The sequence below is a fragment of the Pelodiscus sinensis genome, chromosome 19 (genome assembly GCF_049634645.1).
Source record: "Pelodiscus sinensis isolate JC-2024 chromosome 19, ASM4963464v1, whole genome shotgun sequence".
Lineage (NCBI taxonomy): Eukaryota > Metazoa > Chordata > Testudines > Trionychidae > Pelodiscus > Pelodiscus sinensis.
The window spans coordinates 21,416,548-21,439,557 of record NC_134729.1 but is presented as its reverse complement, the minus strand read 5'-3'; the positions used below and the strand labels follow the sequence as shown (position 1 = coordinate 21,439,557).

At 53.5% G+C, this 23,010-nt stretch overlaps 2 protein-coding genes across 2 annotated transcripts; one reads left to right on the top strand and one right to left on the bottom strand.

The window, feature by feature from the left end:
• Positions 1 to 569: 569 nt before the first annotated feature.
• On the top strand, positions 570 to 8,073 carry PRR22 (proline rich 22). The gene is made up of 4 exons (XM_075903395.1): positions 570 to 768; positions 1,624 to 1,686; positions 4,456 to 4,509; positions 6,905 to 8,073. The coding sequence occupies exons 1-4, from the start codon at positions 642 to 644 to the stop codon at positions 8,071 to 8,073; spliced, it is 1,413 nt and encodes a 470-aa protein (XP_075759510.1). The 5' UTR covers positions 570 to 641.
• Positions 8,074 to 12,812: 4,739 nt separating this feature from the next.
• LOC102446136 (la-related protein 6-like) lies at positions 12,813 to 21,166 on the bottom strand. The gene is made up of 4 exons (XM_006127283.4): positions 21,008 to 21,166; positions 20,282 to 20,458; positions 18,931 to 19,141; positions 12,813 to 14,491 (listed from the first exon to the last, which is right to left on the bottom strand). Exons 2-4 carry the CDS (start codon positions 20,446 to 20,448, stop codon positions 13,409 to 13,411), a joined length of 1,461 nt encoding a protein of 486 aa, XP_006127345.2. The 5' UTR covers positions 20,449 to 20,458; positions 21,008 to 21,166; the 3' UTR covers positions 12,813 to 13,408.
• Between the last annotated feature and the right edge of the window lie 1,844 nt (positions 21,167 to 23,010).

The following is a 23,010-nucleotide window of genomic DNA, read 5'->3' as shown; positions in this document are numbered from 1 at the left end:
CTCCCACCCCTAGAGATGAACTCTCGGAGCACCTGAGGGATCATTAGTACCCATCAGCCTCTTTGGTGCCCTGCATCCCCCCACCCCCGGGAACGTTCCATGGGGAAATGCAGGCTTGTACCGGAGCTTGTGCCGGAGCCAGCTGAGCGAGAGCTAGAGAGAAGGCGTGTGGGAGTCGCACGTGCCATTCGCTGAGCCTGCAAGAGGACCTGGAGCAGATCCGTGCCTGACAAACTAGCTAAACGATTCAATGAAGAAGCAATTGTTGTTTATTGTACGCTGAGCTGCAAGGGAGAGCGCTTTGCACCCACCCCATTAAAGATAAGGCACCATCGCATTGCAACACCACTCAACTCCCCTACAACACCCCTCTCCCCAGACAAGGCCACCCCAGGATCAAACTTTTACGGTCTGTTTTGTTTTTTAAACGTCCTGCCCTAAAACTCAGACAGCCCTTACCTTTGGCGTCACCTATCCCAGCACTTTTAGGGGACTTAGAACCTCATTTGTTACCTGGAATTCTTTGCTGAGTAACCATCAAAACAGAACTTCTCAGCCTTGGCAACACTGGAGCTAATTCTCCTAGATACATGTCACGAGCAGTCCCGTACCTGACTGTCCTTTAAACTGACACAGCAACTATGCAGCAACCAAAACTGTTCTACCAGCAACATGATGCCTATGGGCCCAGACCCTTAGATCAAGCCGAGAGCCAGCCAGCCAGGCCACTTCAAACATTTGTCCTTCCAGATAACCCTGCATCAGTCGGTAAGATAAATAGTTCTCTGTTCTGCTGTCTATTCCTCTTTTAAACTCTCCCTCCCATCCCCTGATTTATCAGTTCTGGGTATTCACCTCAAAAAAGATATTTTGGCCTTGGAAAGGGTTCAGAAAAAGGCAACTAAAATGATGAGGGGTTTGGAACGGGTCCCATATGAAAAGAGGCTAAAGCGACTTGGACTTTTCAGTTTAGAAAAAAGGATACTTAGGGGGGATAGGATAGAGTATATAAAATCGTGAGTGGTGTGGAGAGGGTGAATAAAGAAAAGTTATACATTAGTTCCCATAATATAAGGACTAGAGGACACCAAATGAAATGAATGGGTAGCAGGTTTAAAACTAACAAGAGAAAGTTCTTCTTCACACAGCGCATAGTCAACCTGTGGAACTCCTTGCCAGAGGAGGCTGTGAAGGTTAGAACTATAACAGAGTCTAAAGAGAAGCTAGATAAATTCATGGAGGTTAGGTCCATAAAAGGCTATTAGCCAGGGGGTAGGAATGGTGTCCTTGGCCTCTGTTAGTCAGAGGCTGGAGATAGAAGGCACGAGACAAATTGCTTGATCATTGTTGTCGGTCCACCCCCTCCGGGGCACCTGTGCTGGCCACTGTCAGACAGGCTACTGGGCTAGATGGACCTTTGGTCTGACCCAGTACTGCTGTTCTTATGTTCTTATGTATTTTCTTCAGGAAATATACCGCTGGGTTCTCTCCTACTCCTTTCCATTTTCTCCCAGGTTTCCTTCATCCTCTGAAGTTAATAATTCAGACCCTTTCAAAATGTCCATCAAATTAAGCATCATTTCATACTGGAGACGCTGAGACTTTTCTGTGTTCGTATTTCAGGACCGTCCAACCTGTACCATCCCCCAAGTCAAGAGAAAGATGTTTTCACAGTACCCCCTGCAGGTATGCTTAGGACACAAGATGTAGAGACCAATAAGAATTAAGGGCAGGTCTACACAACAGATGAACGTTGGCTTAAAAGACGCAATTCCAGCCACGTAAATAACACCACCAGAATCCTTAAGCCGAGTTTCGGCGCCGTCCCCACAGCAGGAGGTCAACAGGAGAAATGCTCCCTCCCGTCGACTTCCTTTATTCCTCATGACTGCAAGGAGGATCGCGATCAACAGGGGTGCCCTGTCTTTACTAGACCCGCTAAATCAAATGCCAGAAGATCAACCACTGCAGCACAGATCTCTGCAGCAGTGAAGATAAGCCCTCAGGCAGTGGTTCCCAACCTGGGGTCAGTGGACCCCTGGGGGTCTGTGATGGTACTAGGGATGTTATGTATCGATTAATTTACTAGTCGAATAGTCGATGGAATTTCCATCAACTATTCGACTAGTCGATAAGAAGGGCGCTTAGAGCACCCCCTTTCAGCTCAGGGCACAACTCCCGGCTGCTGCTCTGCATTCTTAAAGGGACAGAGAGGAGTCGTCGTGCAAAGACGAGTTTGTCCCTTTACAATGCAGAGTGGCAGCAGTGGAGGGGGTAGGAGGGCTCTTGTACTGAAGCAGAGAAGCAGGACCAGCGGCTGCCGCTTAAAAATGCAGAGTGGCAGCGTGAGGGTTGTCTGAGAGCCAGCGGGGGACCAGAGAATGAGCCGGTGTCTCTGCACGCCAGCTCCTCTCCGTCCCTTTAAGAGTGGGGAGGATGACTGAATAGTCGATAGTGCTACTCCTTCACATCCCTAGATGGTACTGTAGCGGGTCCACAGAAAGTTGAGGAAAGGAAAGGAAAGGAAAAGTAAGGATCAGGCCTACTATGGGACTAGGACTTTTTAGAGCGACAAGAATGATTAAAGGTTTAGAGAACATGACCTATGAAGCCAGGCTTCATGAACTGGGCTTGTTTAGTTTGGAAAAAAGAAGATTAAGGGGGGACATGATAGCGGTTTTCAAATATCTAAAAGGGTGTCACAAGGAGGAAGGCGAAAATTTGTTCCTCTTGGTTTCTGAGGACAGGACAAGGAGTAATGGGCTTAAAGTGCAGCAGGGGAGGTTTAGATTGGACATTAGGAAAAAATTCCTAACTGTCAGGGTGGTCAAATATTGGAATAAATTGCCAAGGGAGGTGGTGGAATCTCCCTCTCTGGAGATATTTAAGAACAGGTTAGATAGACATCTGTCAGGGATGGTGTAGACGGAGCTTGATCCTGCCTTGAGGGCGGGGGGCTGGACTCGATGACCTCTCGAGGTCCCTTCCAGTCCTATTATTCTATGATTCTATGATTATTCTATGATTCTATCAGGTGACTCTCACCCGGGGCTCACTGTTTGTGACCAACCGCACGCCGATGCCTCCCGCCCTTGGGATGGGATCTTGATACCCCAGGAGGCACCATCTATGCTCCCGCCGCCAGCTATGCCGCAATTTACGCTCCAGCCCTCTCGCTCCTTGCTTTTCTCTTTTCATAGAAACAGAGCTGGAAGAGACCTCAGAAGGCCATCAAGTCCAGCCCCCTGCTCTAGGCAGGACCAGTCCCAACTAAATCAACCCAGCCAGGGCTTTGTCAAGCCGAGACTTAAACACCTCTAGGGATGGAGACTCCACTACTTCCCTAGGGAACCCATCCCAGCGCTTCACCACCCTCCTAGGGAAATAGTTTTTCCTAATATCCAACCTGGACCTCTCCCACCACAACTTGAGCCCATTGCTCCTCGTTCTGCCATCCCTCACCACTGTGAGCAGCCTCTCTCCATCCTCTTGGGAACCTCCCTTCAGGAAGTTGAAGGCTGCTCTCAAATCCCCCCTCACTCTTCTGTTCTGCAGACTAAACAGACCCAACTCCCTCAGCCTCTCCTCATAAGTCATATGCTCCAGCCCCCTAATCATTTTGGTTGCCCTCCGCTGGACCCTCTCCAATGCATCCACATCCTTTCTGTAGTGGGGGGCCCAGAACTGGACACAATGCTCCAGATGTGGCCTCACCAGAGCCGAATAAAGGGGAAGAATGACATCTCTGGGTCTGCTGGCAATGCTCCTCTTAATGCAACCTAGTATGCCATTAGCAATCTTGGCTACAAGGGCATCCTGTTGACTCATATCCAGCTTCTCATCCACTGTAAATCCCAGGTCCTTTTCTGCAGAACTGCTACTTAGCTGGCTGGTCCCCAGCATGTAACAATGCTTGGGATTCTTCCGTCCCAAGTGCAGGACTCTGTACTTGTCCTTGTTGAACCTCATCAGATTCCTTGTGGCCCAATCCTGCAATTTGTCTAAGTCACTCTGGACCCTACCTCTGCCCTCAAGCATATCTACCTCTCCCCCAGCTTAGTGTCATCCGCAAACTTGCTGGGGGTGCAATCCATCCCCTCATCCAGGTCATTAATAAAGATATTGAACAAAACCGGTCCTAGAACCGAACCTTGGGGCACTCCGCTAGAAACCGACCGCCATCCTGACATTGAGCTGATGATCACTACCCGCTGGGCCCGGCCTTCTAGCCATCTTACTGTCCATTTATCCAATCCACATTCCCTTAACTTGCTGGCAAGAATATTGTGGGAGACCGTATCAAAAGCCTTGCTAAAATCAAGGTATATCACATCCACTGACTTTCCCACGTCCACGGAGCCATCCTCATCATAGAAGCTAATCAGATGGGTCAGGCACGACTTGCCCTTTGTGAATCCATGCTGACTATTCCTAATCACTTTCCTCTCTTCCAAGTGCCTCAAAATGGATGCCTTAAGGATCCCTTCCATGATTTTTCCAGAAACCGAGGTAAGACTGACCGGCCTATAGTTTCTTGGATTGTCCTTCTTCCCTTTTTAGAAGATGGGCACTACATTTGCCTTTTTCCAGTCATCCGGGATTTCTCCAGACCTCCACGACTTTTCAAAGATAATGGCCAAAGGCTCCTCAATGACATTTGCCAAATCCCTCAGTACCCTCAGATGCATTAAGTCCAGACCCATGGATTTGTGTACGTTTAGCTTTTCTAAATAGTTCCTAACCTGTTCTGTACCCACCACGGGCTGTCCATCTTCATCCCATCTTGCGTCACTGTGAGCATTAGTCCGGGAGCCAACCTTATCCGTGAATACAGAGGCAAAGAAAGCATTGAGTACTTCAGCTTTCCCCACATCATCTGTCACTACGTTACCTCCTTCATCTTTTCTTTTCTTTCCCCTCCCCCACGGCTCTGTGCCCAGCCAAGCGCAGTGCTGGGTCAGGAGCCACCTTTGGCCACGAGAGCCCCCTTGGCGTGTCCTCCGTGGATGGGCAGGGGATGGAGGGGGTGGGAGCTGAGGAAGCAGCACAGGCCAAGGGACGTGCTGGCCCCCGCTTCCCACCGTTCCCCTTGCCGGGGGGTTCGTAAAATTGTACCAGACAGAAAAGGGGGCCATATGCTCGAAAAGGTTGGGAACCCTAAGGGCACGTCTGCACTTACTGGGAAGTTTGAATTAAGACACGCCACTCCAGTGACGTTAATGGCGAAGCCGGAGTGGACAGACCTTAATTCCATTGTGTGCAACGAGCGGGCCTTGCCAATCGAGGCTTATCTGGGCCGACGGGGGCACCCACCGCGTTCAGTTTAGCGGGTATTTACTAGGCCCACTGAATCGAATGCCGCAGCATTGATCTTCATGCTCGTATGGACGTGGCCTAAGGGTGGAATTTTCCTAAGAGCTGGGCACCGTCCGGGTACTCTACTCACAGCGGGGCGCCTCCTTGTGGCCACCGAGGATGAGCTCTGCCAGTCTGATGCCTCTTCCTGCAGATGCTCACTCCAGCGTTCCCCCCCAGCCTGCCCCCTCCTCTCTGGGCTGCAGCCCGGGGACCGTACCCCCCCAGCTCAGGGCTGCACAGCCTCACACCTTGCTGCTGTTTCCCTGGGCAGCTTCCTAGAGTGTTTCTATAAGACTCTGTCTCCCCCATCCTCCGGACTCGTCCTTCCCTCCAGGCCTAGCTCCCGTCTCTCCCTCACCTCAGGGAGAATGACTGCAACTCTCCTCCCTGCGGCCCCATTCTGCCTTCAGCCGTGCACACACCCCAGCCTCATTGCTCCCTGGCTCCTGCCGCAGGTGCAGCCTAGGCACTTAACTGGCCCCTCTAGCCACCTCATCCCCTTCAGGGGCTGGTGGTGCGCAGCCTGTCGCAGGCACCTAACTCCCTTGCAAATCTCATCTGTTACAGACAACAAAGGGTGCAAAGCATCCTGTGAGAAGGTCTGCTTTCCCTTACGCTCTCCTGTTGGCCTCATTTTGCATGCACACATACACTCATGCACACACATATGCACATACTCATGCATGCACACGTGCACACTTATTCACGCATACACACGTGCACACATGCACACTCATGCACAAATGCACACACTTGTACATATGCACGTGCATGCACGCACACTCTTGCATGCACACATGCTTACACATACACATTCATGCATACACGCACATGCACACACTCATGCATACACTCACAGGCACACAAGTGCTCACTCATCTATGCACACACTCATGCATGCACACATACACAGCCATGCTGACACTCACCATGTGAATGGTAAATCATTGCAAGTTACACTGTGGATTGGTTAACACTTGTAAGTTAGGTTGTGTGTCAGGGTGGCAGTGTTCCTTCATCTATGAAAATACCCCTTCCACCACTGTAGGTTGTGTCTACACAGATAGAGATACAGATATGACAATCTAGCTATGCCCATGTCATCTTCCTAGCACAGACACACCCCGTGCTGGCCAGCCATGTCTGCACTGTGCTCCGCCCACAGCGAACATGTAACTTACACCACAGTAGGCTCCCTGCTGACCTTGGCCCAGCGATTCCATGAGAATTGCGCCTGGACTCCAGACTTGTGTTTGCCCCAAGCCCCAGATCAGTGCAAGTTTTTCCACATGCACCAGTTCCTGACCAGACGTGTACTCCACGTGCAACTCGCACGCCTAGAACCAGCTCCTTCATGCCAGACCCTCAGTGCTGACACTGACACAGCCCACACGAAGTCATCAGAGCTACGCACCGATTTACACCCGCTGAGGATCTGGCCCTGTAGTGGCTCTTGGCTGGGGGTGAGTCACACGCTCCCAGAGGACGTCTTTGCTTGTGGGCTCTGGGGTCCCCACTCACGACCATTTTCCTCTCTGTTGCCCAGGTTTCCAGATGGCGCCCTGTGGGTGCTTCTTTGATCCCCGGATTTACCGCATAGAATGGGCAACCACCAGTTTTGTGCAGCCGTCGGTTTATAAACTCACCGGTGGATCAACGTCGCCAAACACGTATCTTCTGGACCCCCCGAGATACCTCAAGAGTCCTATCCAGACAGTTCCCTACCCGCCTTACCCCCACATCCCCAGCAACCTCCAATACATCATGCCTTATTTCAAGCAGGAGAGCCCTGCCAGTGGGACAGAGCAAGTGAATTTGGTCCCCAACCCACTCCACGACTCTCCCTTTATTGAGATGCCTCAGCCCCAAGAAGAAAGGCTGGTTGAGAACAATGACAACAAACTGCCCCAGCTCCTTATAACGCTGCCTGCACTCTGCCAGAGCGAGCAGGCCCTCCAGATGAGCAACTACAGCCATCTTAAGGGCAGGCTAAGTCCTCACGGCCCCGGATTCCAAGGGTTTGATGGCTTCCGGGTGGAAGGGGGAGACCTCAAAGAAAATCATGTCAGCCAGCCCCTTCCAGTCAATACCCAGCTCCCAGACATTTGCACTGCAGACCAAACCCCTCTCTCTAGTCCCCGTGTTGCAAACACACAGGCGACGGCGGAGGCAGCGACACGCCCTTGGCAAGACAACGTCCGAGCGGAAGGCAGCAAAGGGCCGGACACAGAGGAGCCCTTCGAGCTGCCGGAGAAGGTTCTGCTGGAAGATGCAATGAAGCTCTTCGATTGCTCTCCAGCCAACTCGGACACAGAGGTCGCCAGAGACGCCCTCGGCACCCCGCCAACATCCAGCGAGAGCAAAAGCAAAGATGACGGCTTCCCGGGCGAAGACTCCCCCAGTGACGTACGGTCGCTCAATCTGCCCGATGAGCTGCTGTCCTTCGACTACAGCGTGCCAGAGATCCTCACCACAGTGGCAAGCCTGGATTATTTCTATGACCTCGAAACCTTCAGCGAGGAGCCCAAGTGGGATCTGGGGCCTCCCCAAACCGACGTGTCACTCCAGGGCCCCAGGCAAGAGCCCCACGGCAAAAAGAAGACCAGCGCCGCCACAGCGAAGAAAGGAAAGCAGACAGACAGCAAAAATAAACCCGCCTCGACCCGGGACAGCAGCGCCTCGGACAGGCAGGAACGCCCCGTGCCTGACGTCTGACGGGTGCTTTCAGAGTGACTGTAGGGAAGTAAAACGGGGCTATGTGGTTGCCTGAGCAGAAAGGGCCGTCCTCCTATTATTCTATTAAAAGTGATCTGTCCGGAAAGCCAATCTGTGCCCGCATTTAAGAGGCGGTTCTAAGAGTGTCCCACACCCTGCAAGGAGCGGAGAAAGGGACATGGGTCTGCAAGAGCACGCGGAGGGTCAGTCAACCTCGCGGGCTCGGTCATTCCTCATTCCCAGCTATTTGGAAAGGCTACGGTTAGGCGATGAGTTGCGGGTCTCTTCAAATCTAGAGGGGTGGGTGTGCCTGACTAATCCAGACTCTTATCACAACTGCCTTTTGGGGCGGAAGGGACAGAAAGTCCCCCGGGGAAATTAATTCCTTTTCCTTCTTCAGAGGAAGCCAATTTCAACACACACTGGCAGTACAAAGGGGCGGTCTCTTCCAGCTGTGGGTGCCTGCAAAGTGGGGGTGTCAAGTGCTGCTCAGACACTTTAGACACCCCCCTCTTTGACCATCCAAGGTGCAGGGCAGTGGAAAACGAGGCCTCCCGGGGGAACATGAGCAGCAGAACTCTGTGCTCCTGCCCAGCCAGGAGTGCATGGCAGTAGACTGCCAGCCGTAGGCCAGGCGCGGGAGCGTGGATCTAGGAAGCTGATCGGGGGGGGCCACGGGAATGGAGTACCAGCAAGGTCCCAGAATGCATGATGACTGGACTCTGTAACTAGGATAAGGCTTCCTTTGAGTGATGTTTCAAGGAGCAAGGCAGAGATGGCATAGCCCACCCCTACATCCCTCTCTGTTTAGAGTGTTAATTAGCTCCCAACAGCTCCTCTGGGCCCACCCCTAGGGTCTGCTCCCTTGCACCCACATGCCCCATAATTGAGGAGGCAACTGGTCTAACGAGGTGACTCATGGGCCCGGGGCACACCACAAGCCCCAGCGCCTTGATGCTGGGCCAGGCAGTGGTGCCTGGTGTGTGCAGAGGAGAAGGGACATTCCTCCCTCCCCGCTCGGCCCTGCACGGGGCTAGCTGAGAAGATGGGGGCCCAGGGAAAGAAGAAAAAGGAAGGAGCTGGCAGAAAGACTCCAAGGGGCAGCAGGTGCCTCTGCCTCAGTTTGCCCCGTTTCTTTGCTAGCTGGGATGCAACAGAATGTCCACCGAGGGCCTGCGTGTGGTGATGGCCCGGTGCAAAGGACAAGCACAAAGGCCTCTCTGCAGCAGTGTGGGCGTGACCGAGGCTCTTTGTCCTTCCTGACTTCGCTGCCCATGCACACAATGGGGTTAGTTCAGGCTCTTGGGGCTGCCATGGCAACCAGGGCATGGACCACAGCAACCAATTGTTCCCTGGCTCTGTCACTTGGACAGGCCGCACCCAGGCCCTCACCTTTGTAGGTAGAGCAGGCGGGGGACACAGCCTCACCCTGGGCCAACTGCTCCTTCCCTAAGGGAGGGGTCAGGGCCTGGGTCAATGGGCCATCCTCAGCATGAAGGAACCAGGCCACAACCGGGGACGTTGCTTGCACTTTCCTCCAAAGCATCTGGCTCTAGCCCCGGTTGCAGACAGGCTAGAGGACAAGCCGGCCCACAGAGCAGACGAGGTTCCTTCCTTCCTACAATGCGGCTGCGTGCAGAGACCTGGCTACGTTGCTGCTCAAAAGACAACGTGGACTCCCGCGTGGTATCTCGGTGGAACCGAGGGCATCCGCTTTGAGCCACAAAACCCTGAGCAATGTAAGACCCTGCACCTCCGGGCGTCTCCATGCGACGCCATCACAGCTGCAATCTGCACAAGCCAACATCCCCCCCCACCCGACTTAAGTGGCAGGGGGCCTAGATTCCTGTACTCATCACTGCTACTCCTTTGCCCCAACCCAACCCAAAATATAACATCTAGTGCCCCAGCTTTCCCCCAAGGCAAGAGTTAAGAGAGAGAGATTGGTTGAATGGAGGAATCAATTAAGCTGGGGGAGTTGTATGAAAGATGGGATCAGTCGGCAAGCATTTATGCAAAGGTTATTTATATAGCCCGATGTAAGTTATCCAGCTTTGCTTTACAAGCACCTGCAACTCTGGCGAGGTGCTGAACAATGCCAAATAAAACTGTGTAATGCAATAAAAATCATTTTTAAACCTGTTCCCAACATTACGTTTCGGGTAGCCTCTGCTTCTTAACCATTCTGCTCCAGCTGCCCCTTAAATCGGTCCCTTTGTATGATGCATATCAAATACACCAAGTCCAATTACTAGCCTGCTTTGCCATAGAGCTCCTCCCAAAAAAAGAGTTTGCAAAAGCATTTTGAGATTGGAAAGTTATTTCCAAGTGGCAGGGCTTGCACCCTGCAATTGCAGGGATTTTTCTCCCCACCAAAACATCTCTAATTAGGTTTTTGGTAAAAATAAAAAAAAATCAGCAATTGTTTCCATAGTCACATGTGTGCCATGCACGCTGGCTGGGGCTATGTAAACGCCTTCATTCAATGGCATTGTGCGCGCTCTAGAACAGGTTTTTATTAATACTTCCTTTATTGGTCTTGTTTGGACTATTAGCGCTCCAGGACCAGGAGCGCCCTGTCTAAGCAGCCCAGAGCCTCACTCACACCACTGGAGTCAGCAGGAGACAGTCACAGTGGCTAGAACTAGGGATACAACAGCACCCCTCTGTTGAAGTAGTTTCCTTCACATATGGGATTGACAGCTTTCAGCACCCCCTCTAGACAAATTGCTTGAGCACTCACCATCAGTGTTTCCTGTAAGTGGAGTGCTTGTGCAGCTGCTCCAGAGGGATTCAAATGCCAGGCAGCTAATTAGAGTGCCCCTAACTGGGGTTTTGTTTCTACTGGTGGCGCACAGTCTCACATGCCTCAGTGCACAGAGGAAAAAATATTCCACACCTTGATGGAAAGGGAAGGGGGAATGTTCACAGCTACTATTTTTAAATGAGGTAAAACTCAAGGGTATACAAGGCAAACCAGACTCCCAAATGTCTGAAGTGGTTGAGAGCTACTGAATTAGTACTTTTAGGCTGTGTCTAGACTGGCACGTTTTTCTGCAAAATCATCTGCTTTTGCGGAAAGGCTTGCCAGCTGTCTACACTGGCCGCTTGAATTTCTGCAAGAACACTGACGATCTCATGTAAGATCATCAGTGTTCCTGCAGAAATACTGTGCTGCTCCCGTTCAGGCAAAAGCCCTCTTGCGCAAATTATTTGCACAAGAGGGCCAGCTTAGACAGCACAGTGCTGTTTTGCGCAAAAAAGCCCCGATAGCTAAAATGGCAATCAGGGCTTTTTTGCACAAAAGCGTGTCTAGATTGGCATGGACACTTTTCTGCAAAAGCATCCCTGCCAGTCTAGATGCTCTCTTCCAAAAATGCTTTTAACAGAAAACTTTTCCTTTAAAAGCATTTCTGGAAAACCATGCCAGTGTAGACGTAGCCTTAGTGTAAGTAATGGAAACTCATCTAGGCTGGCCTGGTTCAGCCCCCACAGGCAACCCCATCCAGAGCTGTCATTACATTAATCACTAGCAATATGGCTCCAGAGGGAAACCCCATTGTTGTTGCCCAGTAACACGTGCTAGGTAGGCTCTGCCTCTGTAGCACAAGCAGTGAAGGGGGTTCTCTGTTGATGCAGGTAATCCACCTCTGCGTGGCAGCAGTCAGACTGACAGCAGTATTCCTTCTGCAGCCAGACCCAGGGTGGAGTAGGCTGGGGCATGGGTAGCAGGTAGCATAGGCAGGAGAAGGCTTTGCCTTCCCAAACCGCCAGTCTGGCCCTGCTCACACTCCCCCCCCCCCCCTCCCCAAATGCCTACTGTAGGCAAACTAGGGGCAGAGCGTTGCTTCCAAGCGCCTGCCCTCCACACCTCTGACCCTTCATTCACCTCCTTGGGAGGGCCTCTTGGCTCCTGCGTTCGAGGAAACAGGGGGGCAGGGTTGGGGCTTTGCCTCCCCCAGCCCTCCCTTCACCCACTGCCCATGCACTGGGTGTGAACTTCAGAGCCCTCAGCCACTCAGCTCAAGTGATGTTTTACACAGGCCAGGCTGCAGAAAGCCTTTTACAGCCTAGGGATTTCAGACTCCCTGGCCACTGGCTAAGTAGTTATCTAGCCCCATAAAGAACCTCAGAATCTTAGTCCCTTCCAGTCCTAGTATTCTATCAGAAACATCCAACACAGGGTCCCCTCCCATGTTTTCCTTTGCAGATTTTTTAGTCTTACTAAGGCCACATTCTGGGCTGCCCGAGAAGCAGGGTCCACAGCCACACGCATTCTGGGAAAGGCCATAACCCTCTTTACTGAAACAATCAAAAGCTGCTTTGTAGACCACCTGTTTTTGGGGGGGAGGGGAAGGGGAAGGGATGCTCTGCCCCAAAAATTTGTAAGGGGAAAACTTATTGTAGGACCACAGAATGACAGTGGCAGCTACTGGCAAAGCAAACTGCCCTGATCCCACCCTGCAGGGAACAGAATGGCTAGTTGAGTCCTAGAACCCGTACCACTAGGGAACATTCTCCATGTCTGCGGGACAGGTGTCTATCCTTTGGAGTAGGAGTACTTGAGTTTTATAGCTGCCAGGAGGCAGGGAAACAGCCAAGTGCAGGATTAAGGGAGCCTTCCTTTTATTAGGAGACTGATTTTGAAAGCAGAAAGTTTTCAAAGGGGGAGATATTTTTGCAGCCTGCAGAGCACCCAAGAAAGATGCGAGAAGGAAAACAACCATGGTACAAGCAGGTGCCTGGAATGCTTTGTCTCTTTATTGATCCTTTTAACATTCCTTCTGTACAACCTCTCCTGTGCACCACTAACCCTCCCTTCCAAAGCTGCCTATTTACATCTGTAACACCAGCCTGGCAGATGCAGCCACCACCTGACCGGGTCTCTACTCCCCCAGGCAATGCATTGTTCGGAGCACTGAAAGCGACGTTACTGGATCAGAAAGAGGAACGCGTCCATGAGTCTTGCTGGTGGGAGGTGCAGGCTGAGACGCAACCGCCATGATGTGGTGACCGGTAGCTTGGGAATTCAAGCCATGAGCTACAACGTCTCCGCGGCACGGCTCAGCTTAAAGTCTAGATACTAGACAGCGCGTGGACAGACGCGGCCACCCCAGCGAGAGAGATTGTGGCCGTGCGGTCCATCCTCTTCCACAGCATCTCACCTCCCAAGCCGACTGTCAACTGGACATCCTTGTGAACCCCTACGTTCCCAACTTCAGACCCCAGCTTCCTGCAGGACTGCATTTACATGGTTAGGTATCCCAGTGACCCTGGAAAGTGGTTACTTTACTTGAGAGAAGAAAAGAAAAAACAAAAAGGAGGATGAGACACACTAGTGTCTTAGGACCAGCTTTCCTCTCCCAATGCTGTTGTAGAACCCTTTGGTACCATCTGGCCCATGGGGCAGGCGCATCACCCCAAGCCGAAGGCTCAAGGAATCAGGCATCTTTCTTGGAGCCAGAGAGCTGCAGGGTAGAATTTGGGTTTCTGGAGGCTGGCTTTGGGCAGCTACCCGGCGCCTCTGGACCCATGAGCTGCCGGAGCCAATCCCACCGTCCCAGCGGAAGTCGGACAGCCTTCGGAACTCGGGACTCGTGTCCGGGCTGGAGAAGGAGCTGCTGTTCCCTGGCTTGGCCACCAAGGGCGAAGGGCCGTGGGGTTGAGCCAAGCTTTTGCTGGAGAGAAGAGGGCCGGAGTGCGGGCTGCTGAAGAAGCAGGGTTTGACGCTCACGCCCAGGCTGTAGAGGCTGCTGGTGGACCACGCCGGAGCAGAGAGATACTTCTGCATGAGCACAGGAGGGGAAGCCGACGTGCCGTCCGACTCCGAAGAGCTGCAGAAGAGAGAGTCTCCCGCGGTGCCATCCAGCCTCTCCGACCCCGGATGCTTCCTGGCTACCTTGTCCACCAGCTCCCCTTCGTCAGCATCGTCCCGCTCAGCTCCGCTCTTCTTTTTGGAGCCCTTCCCGGAAAGGCGGATCACCTTGATGGTCTCCCCAGCGGGAGGGCCCTGACCACGGCTCAGCTCCTCGTACGCCTTCCTCGCGCTCTCCAGACTTTCGTACTCCACCAAGGCGCAGCACTTGGTCAGCAGCTCCGGGTAGCGGGCGGAATACTTCTTCATGTCAGAAGGCAGCTTCTTGCCGGGCCGCAGGATGCGGATGGAAGTGATGGCACCGAAAGGGCTGAACATTTTGGTGATCGTCTCGATGAAGCTCTTCTGGAGAAGTGGAGATGCACCTTGCTCCAGGGGGAGGAGGTTCCAGGCTAGCAGCAGCTTGCTCGGCGGGATGCTCAGGAGAGACTCCGGGATGGGGATTTTCCGCCGCACCTTCGTCCCTTCTTCGTTCACCTCCAGCAGCTCCGAGAACTGCAGGGCATGGAGAGTGACCCTCCAGTCACGGGTTAGGTATTTCACCTGGGCGCAAGAGAGAAGGGAAGCCGTAGTCTCCTGCTGTCCTGATAGTCAGACCGCCCCCTCGGCACGTACTAGCACAGTGGGAAACTTTTTGGGGGTTGGGGGTCGCTGACCCACAGGAAAAAAGTTAGGGGCTGCACAGAAGTGAGAAAGAATAAAACTTCAAACCCCCGACTGAGCAGAAAGACACCCCCCACATTCCCCTCAGAGCCTAGCGGGGCTCAGGCTAGTAGATACTGTGGGGGGGTCGTCCCCCCCCAGCTCTGGGGTGGGGCAAAAATGAGTGGCTCGGTGTGGGGGAGGGGCTGTCAGGAAGCAAGATTGGAGTGTGAGGCCAGGGCAGGAGCTGGCTGGGGGTGTGGATCTTGGCAGAAGTAGGGTGCTGGTGCTTCAGCCCTGCAGGGGGGAGTTAATGGGAGGCGGGGAGAGAGAATGGACACAGGGCTAGAGCACCAGTGCTGGTGGGGAAGCTCTGAGTCTTGAGACCAGATCCAGGCATGGGGGGGGAGGGGGGAGGATCTGGCACCAGGGCCATAGGTTCCCCACTCCTGTACTAGCACATACCATAGAGCCCTCTGCCCCAGCAACTCTGGTACAGTCCATGTGAGGCATGGCTCCCCGTGTACCCCTTCCCCTCCCCTATAGGCAGAGTCCTGTTCCCAGCCCCAGGCAGGATCCCCCTCAGCCCAGGCAGTGGGAAACGGATCCGGGAGGAAGCACCCGCAGAAGACACGAATAAAAACGTCGCTCTAGGAGGAGCGTCTGGAAACTGCCCCATTCCAAACCCCTGAAAGCGAGGCCCTGCGGGAGGGGAGCCGCCTGCCCCGAACATTGTGCAGGAGGAACATGCACGGACGCTGTCCAACACGCCACCTGGCCCTTGGTTATTCAGACAGAGCCATTCGAGCGCAGGCTGCTCCACGGGACGTGGCCCCAGACCCCCGTGTTACTGGAAGGGCCCTCCGAGGGCACAGCCAAACCCCTGCTACTGCAGGCAACCTCGGCCAGAATCCCACCCGGTTAGTCAAGCATCTCCTGAAAGCTGGTTAGTCACAGCCACTCCTTGTGGGAGGCAGCAAACCCCGGTGGTCACACCCGTCATGGAAACAGGGCATGTGTGTCGAGGACGGGGAGGGGGGAAGACCCCATACTTCTCAGCTGAAGCACACAGGTTGCCCACAGGGTACAGCCTTATGTTCACCATCACTGTTCCCAGGGCTGTAACCTGACCGCTGGTGGGAACAGCCTATGCTGACAGCAGAGCATTTGGGTGTTTTAATTGTTCTTAATACCACAATTTCCTCCTCCTTCCACCTGCTCTGTTGCTCTTTCCTTCTACTTTGGTCTGAGGGTCCAAAGCCCATTGGTTCACCTCTTTTCCCTACTAGGCTGCCATGAGCCCCCTAAGAGGGGAAAAAACTTTTCGTCACCCTCAGCTGCCCTCACAGAAGTGCAGGCTAACACAGGCTATCCCCCTCCCCTCCCCCTTCCCTGCAGCCGGAAGAACTCATAAGCTGGAACCAAGGTTCCCAGACAGCTGTTTAAGGACAGGGTGTGTGGTAGGGAGAGGAAGCTGATGTTTCCTAGAGGGGTCTAGCCAGAAGGGACCATTAGACCAGAGTCCAGCCTCTCAAAGAGCACAGCTCAGAAACCAGCATGGAGCCCAGTAATCTGTCTGGGGAAACCGCCTCTTCCAGAAACTTACCAGTTGTGAGTTGCAGACTAGGAAAAACCCGCCCCTTCCCTTGGTAGACTCCCCAGCCCCAATGTAAGGTGTCTTCGCTTGATTAGAACGCAGATGGATGGCTGACTTGGTAAAGCTTAGGGGAAAGCTTACTCCTCCCCGCCCCCCTAAAAAAAAAAAACCACACACAATGTGTTTCCAGGGAGTTGTGGCCAGCAGAGGCTGGTTTGACCAAATCTGAAGCAGTTTGGACAGGCCTTAGTGTTCTAGCCAATGGATCTGACTATAGACGATCACACACAATAGTCTCCCACAAGACAAGAACAGCTCGAGTAGAGAACTCCATCAACAGCAACTGACATTTCACACCCCTGTTATTGAAAGCCTTTGCCAAATAATAAAAATTAACTCTGGACAGCCACATAAGATCTCAGGATGAAAAGTGCTCGAAAGGCTTCCACAAGCCACACGTCCGTCTACCCCGAAACACAGCCACCTCTGGGGTGAAGCACTACCCATCAGAGCAAGGCTGCACAGCAGTTTCGGACAAGGTCTGGCAAAGAACATCGTATGTGTTCGAAAGGACCAGGACGCAACACAGGCTGCGCAACAGGCTGAAGTTGAGCCAGGCATCCCCTAGAAGGGCCAGATGAAGTCAAGCTACACTTGAGCAAATTAGTAACCATGAGCCATCAGGCAATTGATTGGCTTGGTCCTTCCTCCTAGAAGACAGATCTTGAACCTGGCAGTCTAGGATCTACCCTGCTCCTTCCCCAAAGCACACCTACACCAACCCCTCCCACTTTGACCTGGCTGTAGTAGGGGAGCAGGAGGAGGTAAAGATGGAGGGCATAAGGGGAATTCAGGTGCAGGAGAGGGCTCCAGGTTAGGGAAGAATTTTGGGGTACAGGAGCAAGGAGTGTAAGCTCTGGGAGGGAGTTTGCCTCCAATTGCAGCACCCTCCTCCCCCCTGCACACCCAAATGCTCCCAAAGTCCACACCTCATGCCCTCCACACCAACACTCCGGGTGCAAGAGGGGCTCCAGGCTGGGGGAGGGTGTTGGGTGCAGGAGAGGGGGGGTGAGGACTGTGGCTCTGGGAGGGAGCCTGGTCACCAGTTCAGAGCCAGCATAAGGGTAGGGTGCAGGCTGCAGCCGGGAGGCCCCCTGCTGCTCCTGGAAACGCTGGGTGGGCTCAGGCACCCGCTGGGTGCAGCCCCTGGAAAGGACGGGAGAGGGAAGGGAGCCTTCCACGTGCTGCATGGCTTCCCGGCACCTGCAAGCGCTGCTGCTGCCGCCACCATTGGTCCGTTCTCAGCCAATGGGAGCTGCTTGGACAGCGTCAGAGGTGAAGACAGCATGGAGTGGCCCCACCTACCCTCTCCCTTCCCTGGGCTGCAGAGGCTGTTTCTGGGGACAGGTGGGTGGAGATAATTGGCTGGTGATTGGCAAAGGCACCAGGATTTATAAGCAAAAAGTGGCTGATTGCAGTCCAAGGTCTGTAGCCTTTAGGACACACAGTCGTAGCTTCCCTCTAGTCCAGCGGTGGGCAACAAAAGAATACGAGATCAGACCTGTGATATGTTTACCTGGTCTCACCCAACAGCTGGCTGAAACCCAAAGTTGCCCTCGGGCAGGAAGTGTCAACACTTCAAAATTTGTTTTATTTCTAAACTATCTGATGTAACCGGAGAGGTTACAACACAGACAGCGGAGACAGGGATTTAGAAGAGAAAGTGTTGCAATGAGTGCTAAGCAGCGGCTGCCTCTCCTAGCTTTAAGCAAGATTTTAACTACGACTCACGTCCTAAAGTAAACACAAAACGCCCCACAAGATACAATTCTAACAATTCTAAATCAAGTTCCCCCACCCCCCCCAGTGAAACTTTGTTCCCTCCCCCCCCCAAAGATTTCCCTTGACCCTTCCGGGAACTTTGTTGAAATCAACATTCTTCCCTCCCTCCCCCCCGCCCCACAGGGTTTGGGGAAAAGGGGGGCCCTGCCAGACATTGTTTGCCTGTTGCCCACATGCAGGGGTGCCAGATTTTGCTGGTTTCCAACTGCGTAGGTTCCCCCCCCGGTGTTACTACGTGTGTCCCCCTTTAAAGGCAGGGTGCATGACAGGAGGTGCGTGCTGACAGGGCCAGACTGAGGGGTGGGCGAGCCAGGCAGCTGCCTGGGGCGCCAACCGATGGGAGGTACCTGATGGCAGCAGTAAGGGGTGCGTGGCGTCCCTTATACCTGCCATCAGGCACCGCACGCCCGGCTCCCAGTGCCAGCCCTCCCCCCATCCCCGCGGTGCCGGCCAGCAGCACCCTTCCCCCTATGGCCACGGGGCCCTGCACGGGCAGGCGTGGCCCGCCTCTGGCTGCACACCAGCAGCCGTGCACAGGCTGGGCAGCGTATGCACCCCTGGGGCGGGCCCTGGGCTGCACATGCACCGTGCATCCGGGGGGTGGGAGGGGTGGTGCCGTGCACCCAGGCCACCAAAATAGCTCGGGCTGGCCCTGCATGCTGATTGCACACAATGACAGAGCCGTGCGCTCCCCCGGCATCCAATCAAAGCGCTGCTACGGTTCAGTCGACACCGCCCACGAATTCTAGCTACGCAAGCGCCGTTAGCAAAACTGCCCTATCCCGGGAAACCATTTTGGTTAGGACAATCTTGTATCCCACTGAGCTGGAGGACCACGCCTGCGGCCCACTCGCCGGCCAAGTCACAAGCACGATGTCAGCGGCAAGAGGGAGCCACCCACCTTCTTGAAAGAGGTCAGCAGCTTGATGCTGACGAAGCCCAGTTTGTTCTTCTGCACGTGCTTCAGCAGAAAGGCGTCCTTCGCCAGGTTCTCGTCGGACAAGTAAAACTCCACTTGAGACACAATCCGCCGCACGAGCTGTGCGTCCGGCACCGCGTCGCCGCACTCGAACGAGTCGGCCCCAAAAATGTCCGTCAGGTCGTAGAAGCTCCTGCGAGGGAGACAGCCGGGATCCCGCCCAAGGTTAATGCGCTCGCATGGCTGGTGCACACGAGCACCTGCACTTATCGGCACAAGCCTTGCATCAGACGGGGGCCACCGGAAGTGGCCCAGGCCACGGTGTGGGATGGTACCGGGGTATTGTCTGTAAGTGGGTCACCCAAGGCCAGCCTGCGGCGTCTGCGATGGAGGCAATGCCTTGAGGATTCATGAACCAAAGGCAACCCCAGAAAGGCTGGATTGGAGCCAGAGAGCTAGGCTCAGTGCCATGGTGGGGTCATTCCCCCCATTACCTGTAGACTGTGCAGCCATTAAGTCCAGTGGAATGCCCAAGCCACTAGAAGTCAGGTTTCTCCACCCAGCTCTGTCATTGACCAGCTGTGCAAGTGCAGACAACTCCCTCCCCCCCCCCCCCCCCGCACTTCTGGCCCATATACTGTGGCCTCTGGCCTGATGGGCCAAAAGTCATCTCACCAGGCAGTCGCACAGTCCCCAGCCCCATGGTCTCCAGGCGGAAGTACAGCACAAACCAGTAATAACTCAGCCTGGGAACATCAGTCACCTGCTGGGTCCTGGGGTAAAGGGCTACCCAAGAGCCAGGATATGGCAAAACCAGGTCTGCTGGGAACTAGCTGACACCAGCCTGTGGTTGCTAGGTTAGAGGGGAACTTTCAACTAGCTCAGAGCCAGATCCGTGGCCAACAGAAGCAAGTACAAAGTGAGCTGGGGTCTCCGCCGATGTTTCTTTCAGCCATGTGCAGAATACATTTTATTATGCACACCAAGGCATGTGTAGATGTGCACCACCATAGAAACACCCACTGCCAGCTATGGGTGCTCTGCTAATCAGCTGGGCAGCACCCAAATCTCTTCTGGGCAGCTCTCCCCCAAGCATTCAGGTTGCAGGGAACACTGGTCTTGGTCTAACTCCCAGCAGGCTACTTGCCCCCTTTATTTGCAATTGCCACAGCAGCAGGGAATAGAAGCATGCTCTAAATCCCCACCCACGCCTAGAACTGGCTCCTGTAGGGAATGCAGCAGACCTGTGCTACTAGGAACCCTTAACTAAGTGGGGTACTCTCTCCAGGGAAGTGCAGCTCCCCCCCCCAATAAATAGGTAACAGCCACATACCCATCAAAGTTCTCAAAGAAATCTTCCTGGCCCAGCGGGGACAGGGGCCGGCCCTTGGGAGGAAGGAAATGCAGCGTGGAGAAGGGAGGTGGTTGTACTTGCATGGGGGTACTACACCCGGGCAGGGAACCAAGCCCCAGGGCCATGAAGGAGCCATGGGACGACATGGTGCTGCATCTAGAGAGGAAGACACACTAAGCCAGTGTTCCTTAAACTGCGTTCCACGGCACACCGGTGTGCCACGAGGCAGCCGGAGGTGTGCCACACGAACAACAGAAACCAAAATGGCCACCTTTTAGGTCTCAACTTCCCCCCACCCAGACTTTTTTGGCACACAACAAAAACATTCTTGGTGCTCCTCATTTTAAAAAAAAAAAAAAAAAAAAAAAAAAAAAAAAAAGATTGTTTGGTGTTCCTCGGTCTTAAAAAGCTTAAGGAACACTGCACTCAGAAATACAGGAGACAGGTACAAGAAGCTTAAAGAGGCCCCTTATCAAGTGCCACAGTGCTCAGCTAGCACTAGGGCAGAGCCCCCCACACCCCAGGCTATGAAAGTAAAACAATTGCTTGAGCTCCAGCACCAGCCTTTCATCACATCAGCACAGCCAGGAGAGCGCAGCTGGGAGCCGACAGCATCTACCCCCCCCCCCAGCAAGGATCAACACCAAGAAAACACATCACAGGCCCCAGGGCAGGAGAAAGCAGGGACAAAGCCCAGCTGCTTACCTGTTTCACCAGGTGAAGATGCAGTCAGAGCCTCTCAGCTCCTTCCGCTACATTGTGGAGGCTCCCAAGTGCTCACCTTCCCCTCCCTCCACGCAAACAGGCCCTACTAACAATGCAGCAAGAGAATCCCCTTGGCCTGCTGGGCCGCTGGTTTATAACAACAGCCAGAGCTGCCCAGCAAACCACAGGGCAGAGCTGGGAGGGAGGTGCCCTGCCTACTAAGGGGAAGCAAATGAGCAAGCAGGTGAATTGTGTCTTGGGGTTAAACAGCCTCACCTGCCCTGCATGAGCCTTAGGCCAGGACAAGGGCAGAGCCCTGGCCTGTGGGGAGGCGAGTTACTCAGAGACCTGTGAGGAGCCAAGCTCAGAAGGGGGGGTCCTAGGATGGGGGGAAGCCAGAGCAGGGGGAAAGGGGTGTGAAGTGCAGAAGTTGTCCTGTCTTTATAGGCCCTGTCATGATTATGAGGGTTAGCCAGCAGCCTGGGGATTAAGGAGTTAACTACACCTAGCCAGGTGGAGTGACCAATAGGAATGTAGGTGGGACTTTCAAACTGGGACAAAGGAATTTGGGGTTTTTCCTTTCTCCTTTGTGTGTGTGTGTGTTGTCTGCAGCTACAGAGAGGGACAAGCATGTCTCTCTCCCTTCAAAACACCATTCTTCATTTTCTGTAAGTAGGGTAAAGTTTAGGTAGTTTCATTAGGCTTTATTGTTTTAAGGGTTGGGTACGGGATCTGAGATCTGGCCCTGCTTAAAAGATGTTTTGGCTTTTCTTTGTAACTAAGTTCTAGGCCCATGGAGTATCTCTGAGTATATTTGTTACCTTCCCATCTAGTCATTATGCTTGCAACAGGAATATTGTTGTAATAATAAAAGTTCTTTCTTTTCTTTTTATTAACCTGGCATTGGTTACTTGTGTGTCCTGCTTTTTATAATAGGGGTGAGATTTCCCAAATGATCTTTCCTCTAATCTCATTATTATTTGGGTGGTGGCAGCGGAAGTTTTATTCCCAAAATCTAGGTTTTTAAGGTTTTGGGGGAAGTCTTATACCAAAGCCTGGTAGATAAGGCTTTGGGGTACACTTGCTGGCCCCCACTTCTGCATTTATCATGCCAGAGTGGGGAAGGAGCCATGACAGGCCCATTCTACAGACAGGGAGAAGCTGGTGAGCAGCCCTGCTGGAGTAGGGACCTTTCCAGAGGAGGGGCCCTTTAGCTGCTCCCGCACCAATTGAAATAATTAATTTATCCGCTGCTGAAATGCCACCTCTTCCTACAGACAGAAGCAGGCCCAAGTAGGCTGCCTCTTTTTCACTAGGCTTGTGCGGGAGGCTGATAGCAGCACAGTTCTGGCATGGGACCCCTGTGGTTCCCAAAGCCCAGACTTTAATGGGGTAGCAGAGTTGGAAGGAAGCAGGTGCCTGGGCATGCAGCTCCAGCAAAAGCTGGCTGAGCTGTAGCAAAACCCAGCAGGGGCTATTGAAAGAGCCGGCAGGGTCCTGGGTTGTGACAGGATCGTGCCTGTCAGAAATTTTACTTTCACCACTGTGGGGCAGGCTAAAGCCAGCGGGCTCTTCAGTGAAAGGCTGGCAATTCACCTGCTAGAATGGAGCTCCTGCAGGGTCTCCTACCCCAGTTTCTGCCCAAACCTACACAGGCCAGGCCTGGTCACAGCTCCTAGAGCTGAGCGGAGACTGTGGTGGTAGGGTGCTCCCTGCTTTGACACTACTTAGTCTTGGGAGGTCAGCATTCAGGTGAGGATGGTTCACGTCCTGCTCATTGGTTAACACTAAGTGGCTTTTCCTGTCTGGGAAGGGAAACCCCAGTATGGAATGGAGGGAAACCCCAGTATGGCTGGAGGGAAACCCCAGTATGGAATGGATCAGGAGAGAGGGTAGGGGAAAAACACAAACACCACCCCCACCCCACTTGTGGGCCCAGTCTGACCTGTCCCAATGGCCCGAGCGTGCTTGCATCCCTTCCCCTGTCTCGCTTGCACCTCTGT